The sequence below is a fragment of the Vigna radiata genome, chromosome 11, assembly GCF_000741045.1.
Source record: "Vigna radiata var. radiata cultivar VC1973A chromosome 11, Vradiata_ver6, whole genome shotgun sequence".
Lineage (NCBI taxonomy): Eukaryota > Viridiplantae > Streptophyta > Magnoliopsida > Fabales > Fabaceae > Vigna > Vigna radiata.
The window spans coordinates 10,570,275-10,580,296 of NC_028361.1; the positions used below are offsets into that span (position 1 = coordinate 10,570,275).

At 32.1% G+C, this 10,022-nt stretch overlaps 2 protein-coding genes across 2 annotated transcripts; both read left to right on the top strand.

The window, feature by feature from the left end:
- The first annotated feature begins 531 nt into the window (after positions 1-531).
- LOC106777497 (agglutinin-2-like) lies at positions 532-1,683 on the top strand. Its single transcript, XM_014665068.2, has one exon. The coding sequence runs from the start codon at positions 841-843 to the stop codon at positions 1,681-1,683; it is 843 nt and encodes a 280-aa protein (XP_014520554.1). The 5' UTR covers positions 532-840.
- Positions 1,684-5,709: 4,026 nt separating this feature from the next.
- LOC106776757 (probable rhamnogalacturonate lyase B) lies at positions 5,710-9,249 on the top strand. Its single transcript, XM_014664227.1, has 15 exons — positions 5,710-5,826; positions 5,912-6,027; positions 6,134-6,184; positions 6,404-6,523; positions 6,629-6,748; positions 6,981-7,116; positions 7,196-7,372; positions 7,459-7,614; positions 7,698-7,809; positions 7,890-7,978; positions 8,055-8,196; positions 8,330-8,489; positions 8,576-8,692; positions 8,772-8,898; positions 8,995-9,249. The coding sequence occupies exons 1-15, from the start codon at positions 5,710-5,712 to the stop codon at positions 9,247-9,249; spliced, it is 1,995 nt and encodes a 664-aa protein (XP_014519713.1).
- Positions 9,250-10,022: the final 773 nt, after the last annotated feature.

Genomic DNA, 10,022 nt, shown 5'->3' on the forward strand with positions numbered 1-10,022 from the left:
TATATATATATATATATATATATATATATATATATATATATATATATATATATATATATATATATAATTGGTAAAGGGTACTAAATATTTTACACATATGTGGTTCAGTGCAGTAAACTAAATTTGGAAGTTCCCTACATAAAGGACTTCCATATTAAATAATGCAATGTTCACACTACATCTCTGGAGTATGCATTCCTCTAACTTCAAAAGAAGCTTCTTCTTTTTTTTGTTTAATTTAACACCAAGTATTCAAGAAGCAGACTCTTCACCGCCTTTAGAACGGCACTGGTGTGGCATTGATGGATTTAGCTTCAAGATAGCATCTAAAGTGTCCTCTCTCATTGAACAGTATAGACAATAAATTATAAGTAATAATTTTGCAAAGACTATTAAATATATCTTAAAGCTTAAATAAACGAACTTGTAACATATACTGGAATATTTGTATATTCTTGAACTTTGCTATAGTTTACAGATGACAATTTCTTTTTATGTTGGAAGGCTTACCAAATACAATATATACACTGATGACTTCTATTTTGTTTTTAAAGAAATGGCCAAAGACTACGGGAGCATGCAGGAGCATATTCCTCAAACTTTCTTAATTATACCCTGATCGTTTTAGAAAGAGATATCCAAAGTTTTGCAGATCATCATGTTATGGACTTATATAATCAAAATTTTGTAGAATTTCCTCGGATTTTCCATCTTAGTTGTTGGCTAACGGCAATATATGTCACTTGCGTGGCTTATATGTCCAACCTACGTTATTCTTAGGTGCCCAAACAGGCCTATATGTAACTTCATTCCTCACATTATTGATTCCTGCATCACACAATGGCTTTCCCAAACTCAAAATCTCTAAGTCCTCTTTCCATTCTACTTATCAAATTCCTCGTCCCTTTCCTATTGCTGCAACATCACAGTGCACAACCATCCCCGCTGTCCGCCGACGAAACCATTTCCTTCGGCTTCTCTTTTTTCGAGGAAGATGATATAACTATAGCACTATTGGGAAATGCCTCAATTTCTGGTGGGGTTCTAAGGTTAACCAACACCGACCAACTTGGGAAACCAGTTCCTCACAGTGTTGGTCGAGCAGTGCATGTCACACCAATACACCTCTGGGACAAAAACAATGGAAACCTGGCGGACTTCAGCTCTGGCTTCTCCTTTGTTGTCAACCCTAATGGCTCAACCCTTCATGCTGATGGTTTTGCTTTCTTTCTTGCACCAGCCGACCTTCACTTACCTAGAAACTCAAGCGGAGCGTATCTTGGACTTTTTAACCCAGAAACTGCATTGGATCCTTCCAAAAACCAAATAGTGGCGATTGAATTTGATAGTTATACCAATGACTGGGACCCCAATTCACCTTCTCAGTCTCCTCACATTGGAATTGATGTTGACTCCATTAAATCAGTGGCAACCGTAGCATGGCCAAGTGAACTTGAACCGGATAATGCTGTGGCACATGCGAGCATAAACTATAACTCTGAGTCCAAGCATTTGAGTGTGTTTGTGGCTTACCCTGGAGACAATAGGAATGCCACTGTCTCTACTATTGTTGATTTGAGAACTGTTTTGCCAGAATGGATCAGAGTTGGTTTCTCTGCCGCCACCGGTGATTTGGTTGAAACACATGACGTTCTTAACTGGGTTTTCGAAGCAGCCATGTAGATCCAGTCACTGTCACTTGAAGAAGATTGACCATTAGCTTTCACTAAAATCAAACCTTGTCATTCGTAGATTGTCTCAAATTTATAATTTAATAATGTTTGTTGGTTTGCTCGATCGGTTTCTTCCATTCATAACGTATATCTTCCTCTCTTGTTTAATCATTGGTGTGTTGTTCTCTTTGCTAAAAATTTGATTTTAGGTTGGTAATTCCAGCTTCTATTACGTATACACATGGTTTATTTAAAACTTCAACCAATGTAAAGTTAATGAGAAATCTAACATCAACACCCTTCAAATCAGATTCAATTTATCCCATCAATTGAAGATGATCACTAGGATTCTTTTAATAGCTTGTAATTCTTTAAATTTACCGTGTTTGTTAAACTCTTTTATGCACATTTAGAGTTTTTGAGCTATATATATAATTTTTATGCACATTTGGTAGTTATAAAGCTATATAATCTTTTATGCACATTCGGGAGTTATTAAGCTATATAATATTCATGTTTCCTTATATTTTATTCTTCACCATGTATTTGTTTTTATAAATTAGTCACATAAGAATCTAATTATGTTTTGCTCTTATGGTAACCCCGCGTTCAGGTTACCAGGCTCTTCGTTCTCAAGATAATCTCACGTTTGGATTACCAAGCGGTCATCAGCCCTTGAGGTAACGTCGTGTTTGGTTACCAGGTTGTTGGCTCTTAGGATAACCTCGCACTCGGGTTACCGAGCGATTTGTTGTGGTTGACCGATTTGTGTGCAAGGTCATGTCATCAACACTGAAGAGAAAATAGCAATTTGAATTTGAATGGTCAGAAAAATGCAGCTAATCAAATTAATATTAAGATAATTTAGGATATGAAGTCGGATGGCCAGACAGGCGAGTCCATTCGGTCTTCGATCCTCGGTTGAACGTTGGTCTCTCACAAAAATATGCATTAAATAAAATATTCAACATTTTATTTTTACAATAAGATGACATTAAAACCTGTTAAGGTTGAACTTTGGTCTGAACCTTTCTCCACATGATATTTTTACTCACAAAAATATGAGTTAAATAAAATATTCAATATTTTATTTTTATATTGAGATGACATTTTGAATATTGGTGTAAACCTTTTCTTGTGCAGGGATATTTTTACTCACAAAAATATGCATTAAATAAAATATTCAACATTTTATTTTTACAATAAGATGATATTAGAACCTGATAAGGTTGAAGTTGGTTTAAACCTTCCTACACGTGATATTTTTACTCACAAAAATATGAGGTAAGCAAATATATTATAATTTATAAATTATAATGAAAAGTGGAAACTGCCAAGGTAAACAAATATATTATAATTTAAAAATTATAATGAAAAGTGAAACTTGACAAGGTTGAAAGTAAGTTTGAACCTTCCTGAAAGTTCTCAAAACAAAAGATATACATTTAGAAATTATTGATCCGAAGTAGCGATGTGGAGACCGAAGATGTGTCTGGTTCCTTGTGGTTTCATGGGAATGTCGTTCGGTCCCACAGTGGGCGCCAAAATGTTTTGGTTACATTTGTCCGAGATTCGGTCGTCCTTCCTTGCTTTGTTCTTTTTCGATGATCCAATCCTCTTGAAGATCGCAATCCACTTCGATGGGTTGTTGACCTGCAGAAGACACTCTGACGCTCAAGTTAGATATGTTTCAAGTCTATATTTTTATTAGGATAGATAAGGATGTCTTTACCTTATATTTATAGAGCTTGTGGCATACAAGTCCATTCATTAACCATTAGCGTAGTATATTTTTAGGCAATCAAACCCAATAATAAATTATCAATACTTATATTTGTAAAACGTAAAACAATCTGACCATTAATATCTGACAATTGTCCATAAATGACCGTTAACCCTGATGGGTATAGTCCATATAGTACACTTATAATTTTGAAGAAGAAAGGGAATTTAAACACAAACTTAGAAAAAAATTAACTCTCTTCTGACCAACTTATAGTAAAATGTTAGTTTCATAATATAATGTGTTTTTGATTTCTTTTTTATCTCTTGCCTTTTGTATATAATTCTTTTAGGAACATGAAAGGAAAAGGTAATGTGTTTTTTCATAAGAATTTTATTTATGGTCTGACTATCATTTATTTCTTTTTTGGTTACATTTATCAATATTTAATCTCTTTTTAGTTAAAAAATCAATTCAATTATATCAACAATTTTTCTTTTAATATTGAGATATATGCATTCTGGTAAACAAATTTTATTCTTTAAATTTTAGTGAAGAATAGAATATTGATTTAAAATTTCAGCTTTAATATTTTATTGTTGGTGTTTTTAATTATTAAGATTCAAAGAATTTATCAATGTTTTTTAACTATGTTAATTTTTAGCTAAGACATGGAAGTCAAGTACATATTACTTCATTTATCGCTTAATTTATTTTATTTTAACTCTTTTAGTTTCTCTAGCTACAAAAAAAAAATAATTTCCTATAAAAAGATTGAAATAAAAAGAAGATGATTTTTTTTTTCATACAATAAATTTACTTACATAGAAAATAAATAACTAAAAATTTTAATTTTGATTATTAATGAATTTGAAAAAATCCATAACAATTATATATATATAGACACACACGCACCCAGGTTCACATTTTGATATGGAAGGTTTGGTGCAGATTTTGAAAATATTATGACTTATCTAATTGTTGAATATCAGAGGTCATCCAATATAATGAACTTTATATTTATTGAAAAAGGAATTCACCTTATTATAAAAGATGAGTAATTAGGAAAACACGAAACAGTAAGGTCAAGGTCTAAATTTGTAATTAATTATTTATGAAATTATGGGAAGTAAATTTTCAAATAATTCATTATTAGCTTAAACAATCGATTGCATTCGATTATTTGGTAACTAGAGGATGTGTAACGATTTCTTTCCATTAATGACGTCTTTAACATTGACTCCGCCGTACACAAGTTAAAATAAAAAAGTTCGAAAATTATGAATTTTAATATTTTTCTCGTCTTACTATGGTTATTTTCTTTGCCATATATCTCTATTTCAATGTTATTCAAATCATTTTTTGACATAATTTAATTGTTTTGATTTTCTATCTCTTTCTTTATGGCGAGTATTTATATAATTTTTAATGTTTAAACCTTGACGTTTATATCCATTTCTTTTCGAGCATGTTTGATTTTAACTTTAAAATTTACTGAAATATACATTCAAGTAAATAAGTTAATATGTGGTTTGTTCCTAATCGTGATATTGAAATATGCACTAACTATTGCACATTTTTTCATTTTCATTTTGTTCACCTTTGGGTTACGTATACCTCATTGATTGCAATTAATCTATTTTTAATAATTAACTAAATAATTAAGTGAGAGAATATTAGAGTGCATCATGAATAGGTGAAAGGAAAATAGTCTTACAATTATTTTTTTTTTTTTTAAATCCGTATAGGTAAATATTAATCCACTTTGAAGTTTTATGATTTCAGGGTAAAATGTAATTAAGAAGCATAGCTTTTCCAACTTGTATATATTTATAGAAGAATCAATAATAATTTTTTACTAAATTAGATATTTGAATGAATCTGTTTACCATAATTAATATTTAGTTTTTGTTGAATAATGGCTTTAAATATATGTGATTCTCAATTTTGCCAAAAGCATTTGAGCCTCTTCTTTCCTTCCAAACTGTGCTCCATTAATCCTCCTAACAGGCACAGGTCAGTGTAGTTCTCTATTATCTCTATTTCTTTCTTATTTCCTCTTATTTAGATTCAGATCACAATATGCAGAAAAAAAAAAAAAGATGAAGGAAACCTATTATTTGCTGACATATGAAGCTTTAAGATAATTGCAGGTTGATCATAAATATATAGTCGTAAAAGATGAAAGAATTTTGCAGCCACTGGTGGTTTAAACTGGCTCTCAAGCTCAGCTTACTCTTGGTCGGTGCCTCTTCTCAGTGAGTCTTATTTAGGTTCCCCTATCTTTAAATTGATTTTCCAGTTAATTCAAGAATGCATGATCTTCACATTAATTGCTTCCACTTGCAAAGACCTTCAACCGTCGTCAACAACCTAGCTGCGAGCCGTCCACATTCTCCGGTCAAGCTGAATACTGAAAATCCTCACCAGGTCATACAATTGGAAATACTTATTCATACTTTATTTTAGTTCAAGCCATTTTGTTCATCCTATAGTTATAAGTCTCCGCTTTCAGGTGGTGATTGGCAACGGCGTCGTTTCTTTCAACTTGTCAAAACCCGAAGGCCACATCATTGGAATATATGGAACTAGCAATGTACTTGAGCCTAAAAATAAAGAAAACGATAGAGGGTGTGTGCGTGTATATATATATACGATTACATCGAATAGGAATATTTTCTTCTTACCAGTAATGGTTTAAAAATTTGATCTGCAAAAATCTGGCCTTGGCTTATAGATACTTGGACGTTGTTTGGAACAAAAATGGAAAAGCTGGCAAGTTTCAGAGGTACATATGCTTGAATTATTTTGGCATCTTTTTTTGTATTTCCTCTTTATTCGAATTTTCTCTAATGCTGTCTGTTTTTATTAATTACATATTTTTACTTTTAATTTACCTTCATCTTTTTTTGTCTAAGTGAACAATAACAGTAATAAAACAATGCATATTCCTTTTTGCGTGGAATGATATTGAGAAAACAAAGTTATGATTGAAACTGTTCTGCAGAGTTCTTGGGACAAATTTCTCAGTCATTGTAGCAAACAAGAAGATAGTGGAGGTCTCATTTTCAAGAACATGGACGGCTTCCATGAAAGGCTCAAGTGTCCCCATAAACATAGACCAAAGGTGGATTCCGAAAACCTTAATCATTCCTGCTGTTTGAAAATAATTGCAGAGGTATCCCACTAACTTTTTTTTTTTTTTATATATATATAAACATATTTTATTTAGGTATATATTGCGAAGAGGAGATTCTGGTTTTTATTCATACGTAATATTTGAAAGAACACCAGGATTACCTGCGGCGGAGGTTTATCAAGTTAGGATTGTTTTCAAACTCGACGAAGCCAGGTGATTGAAAAAATGCTACTGGATCTGAGAAAAAACTAAATAAATCATTTGCTTTTTATAAAAAAAGTTAGGACTTTTCATTGTTATAATAGTATAAAAAAAGTTAGCACTTTTCATTATAAAACTGGTATTGTTTTAAACATATATGTATATATTTCAGTTTGAGTTATGATTTTAAATATTGAAAACAAAATGAGACGTGAGCTTAACTAATATAGAAGGAATGATCTAGGTTTCGTTACATCGCCATATCCAATACTAGGCAAAGGAACATGCCTTCTCAGAGCGATAGAGAAATGGGTACACCCTTGGAGTATCCTGAAGCTGTTCTCTTAACTCATCCATCTGACTCACAATTTAAGGGAGAGGTAATTCTCATATAATTAACCTCAGTTTTTTCATAAATTTTTATAACAATGAAAAATAATTATTATTGGGCATGCATAGGTGGATGACAAATACCAATACTCGAGTGAAAACAAAGATAGCCGTGTGCATGGGTGGATTGCCGAGGATGATATAGCAGCAGAAGGTTTTTGGGTGATAACTCCAAGTAATGAGTTCCGCAGTGCTGGCCCTAACAAGCAAGAGTTAACCTCTCATGTTGGTCCAACAACTCTTTCTGTAAGTTCTTCATCAAACCCTACAAATTACTCCAATACTGTTATATAGCTCTTCTATTTTTATTGTTATTTTGTTTCCATGTTTAGATGTTCACGAGCACTCACTACGGTGGCAAAGATGTAACCATGAATTTTGGTGAAGGGGAGACTTATAAAAAAGTTTTTGGCCCTATTTTTGTTTATCTTAACTCTTGTCCAAACAAAGCTCGGTTTCGGTCTCTGTGGTCAGATGCCGTAAAACAGGTGTTTATATCGTTATCCTTAACAACATTCCCTTTAGGTGCAGTGATTAATTTACAATGTATTGTTTTTCTTTGATCAATCAGTTATTCAAAGAAGTGAGAAGATGGCCTTATGATTTCGTTGGATCGAAAGATTTCATTCCACCCAATCAACGGGGAATAGTGTCAGGAAAACTACAAGTCCAAGATCGGTATAAGACAACGACTTAGATGCATTTAAATTCTTTTCTAACATATATATAATATCTTACAAAGAAAATCGTAATAGTTCTTGCTTTAGAATAGGGAAAGCTCAACCTGCTAAAAATGCCTACGTTGGACTAGCTTTGCCAGGAAACGCAGGATCATGGCAGAAAGAATGTAAGGTACAAGATGAGTTTGAACCAATGAAGTTTAATTCCTTGAACTGAAGAAAAAGTTTGAGTTATATGCAATTCACAGGGTTATCAATTCTGGACTCAAACTGATAGAAATGGACACTTCTTAATTGAAAATGTTGTACCTGGAGATTACAAATTATATGCATGGGTTCCTGGCTTTATTGGAGATTATATATATCCAACAAAGATTTCCATCAGACCAGGTAAAGTATCTTTGTCTCTTATTTATGTTAAATATAGAATAGTTTATATGCTTGTTATTTTTGAAGAAATTTAAAACATTAACCCTTATAACTTGATTTTTTATAGAATGAATATTGTGTAATGTACTTGTAGGGGGAAACATCAAGTTGGACTCACTTGTATATTATCCTCCAAGAAATGGTCCAACTCTATGGGAAATTGGGATCCCTGATCGCTCAGCTGCAGAATTCTATGTACCAAACCCTAACCCTGGGTTCAGAAACAAACTATACCCCAACAATGGCTCAGACAAGTTAATCGAAAACAATTATCAACAATGTTAACTTCTATTATATGCAATCACTTTTTCAGTTTTTCAAAGTATTTGTACTGTTACAGGTTTAGGCAATACGGCTTATGGGCACGTTACAGTGAGTTATATCCAAAGTACGATCTCATTTACACAGTCGGTGTTTCAGACTATAATAAGGATTGGTTTTTTGCTCAAGTTACAAGGTAAATTTTGTTTAACTTGTAGAATTTTCTGTAATTGTCATTATGAGTTTTCTCCTCTAAGTTACTCTGATGTATGCAGGAGCACAGAAGAAAAAACATTCATGCCAACCACATGGCAGATTCGATTCCAGCTTCAAAATATCTCAAAGGGAGGAAACTACACACTGCAATTGGCCATTGCAGCCGCTACTGGATCTAAATTGGAGGTATACACACCAATTCATTTCTTCCATGATTGGTATTTTGTTTATCTTTGTCTGCTACAACTATGGTGGCTAACGGTTTTTGAGATGAGTGATCAGGTTAGGTTGAACGAGGCGAAAGCAAAGCGTCCTTACTTCTCAGCAAGGCTAATTGGCAATGACAATGCCATAGCAAGGCACGGAATCCATGGATTGTATGAGTTGTATAGTGTAGTTGTAGGTAGTGATCAATTGGTAAAAGGAAAGAACATCATCTATTTGACTCAGTCATTTGCCAAAAGTCCTTTCATGGGAGTTATGTATGATTATATTCGCTTTGAAACTCCTCCAACGGCTACTCAACTTTGTGCATAGAAAATGGCGGATGAGTCTCCAACACTGTAGCCAAATTCATTATTTTTTTAATTTTTTATTTGAAGAGAGAGTGTTATTAGTGAATAGAGAGACTCTTATTTTATTATTTCTTCATTTATTAAGTACTTAGAAACTTTATATAAAAAATAAACATTAAAATTATGTAATTTAAATATATTATTTTGACCCTCTAAAATTATTTTTCAAGATTCACTGCCGGAGAACGATATCACATCCCACAATTTGCACGAAGGCATGCGTAAGAAATTTTTTAGAAAGTAAATAGAATTAATAAAGTCATTATTTTATTTAATAAAAATATTTTTTTCTTTATTATTTTTTTAATTTTTACTATTACTTTGTAATTTTGAAAAGAAAGCTCTTAACCCACTACTAGCTAGCCGTATTTTTATAAAATTATAAAAGTATTTCCTATAAGACTGAGCGGATTTCATATAAGTTAATGTGGTTTATTCGTTACAGTGAATCAAACAAATTGATAAATAAGTATATATAACATTATTACTAAATGTAAGTCATTTTTAGTTTACGTTTTTTTTATTCATTCTAGAACTCTATTTTGTAAAATTTTATTAATGAGAGATCTAGTCAAAATGCATTTTCTATTTTTCATTCAACTTTCTTTTTTCAATTTTTTTTTGTCCTTTTTTTATAAGTTTAACATAACGTCTAAAACGAAATAGTGCAAAATACTACTCTTTATAGTGTGTAAACGATCTAGAGTATCCAATAACTAAGAATGTTTAAAGCAT

What these genes read in the sequence shown, in the direction of transcription:
- LOC106777497 (XM_014665068.2), top strand. Translation starts at nt 841, where the DNA reads ATGGCTTTCCCAAACTCAAAATCTCTAAGTCCTCTTTCCATTCTACTT.
- LOC106776757 (XM_014664227.1), top strand. Translation starts at nt 5,710, where the DNA reads ATGCATGATCTTCACATTAATTGCTTCCACTTGCAAAGACCTTCAACC. An exon ending in CCCATAAACATAGACCAAAG is followed by an intron (nt 6,524 to 6,628) that starts GTGGATTCCGAA and finishes TATTTTATTTAG; the next exon opens with GTATATATTGCGAAGAGGAG. An exon ending in ACTCACAATTTAAGGGAGAG is followed by an intron (nt 7,117 to 7,195) that starts GTAATTCTCATA and finishes GGGCATGCATAG; the next exon opens with GTGGATGACAAATACCAATA.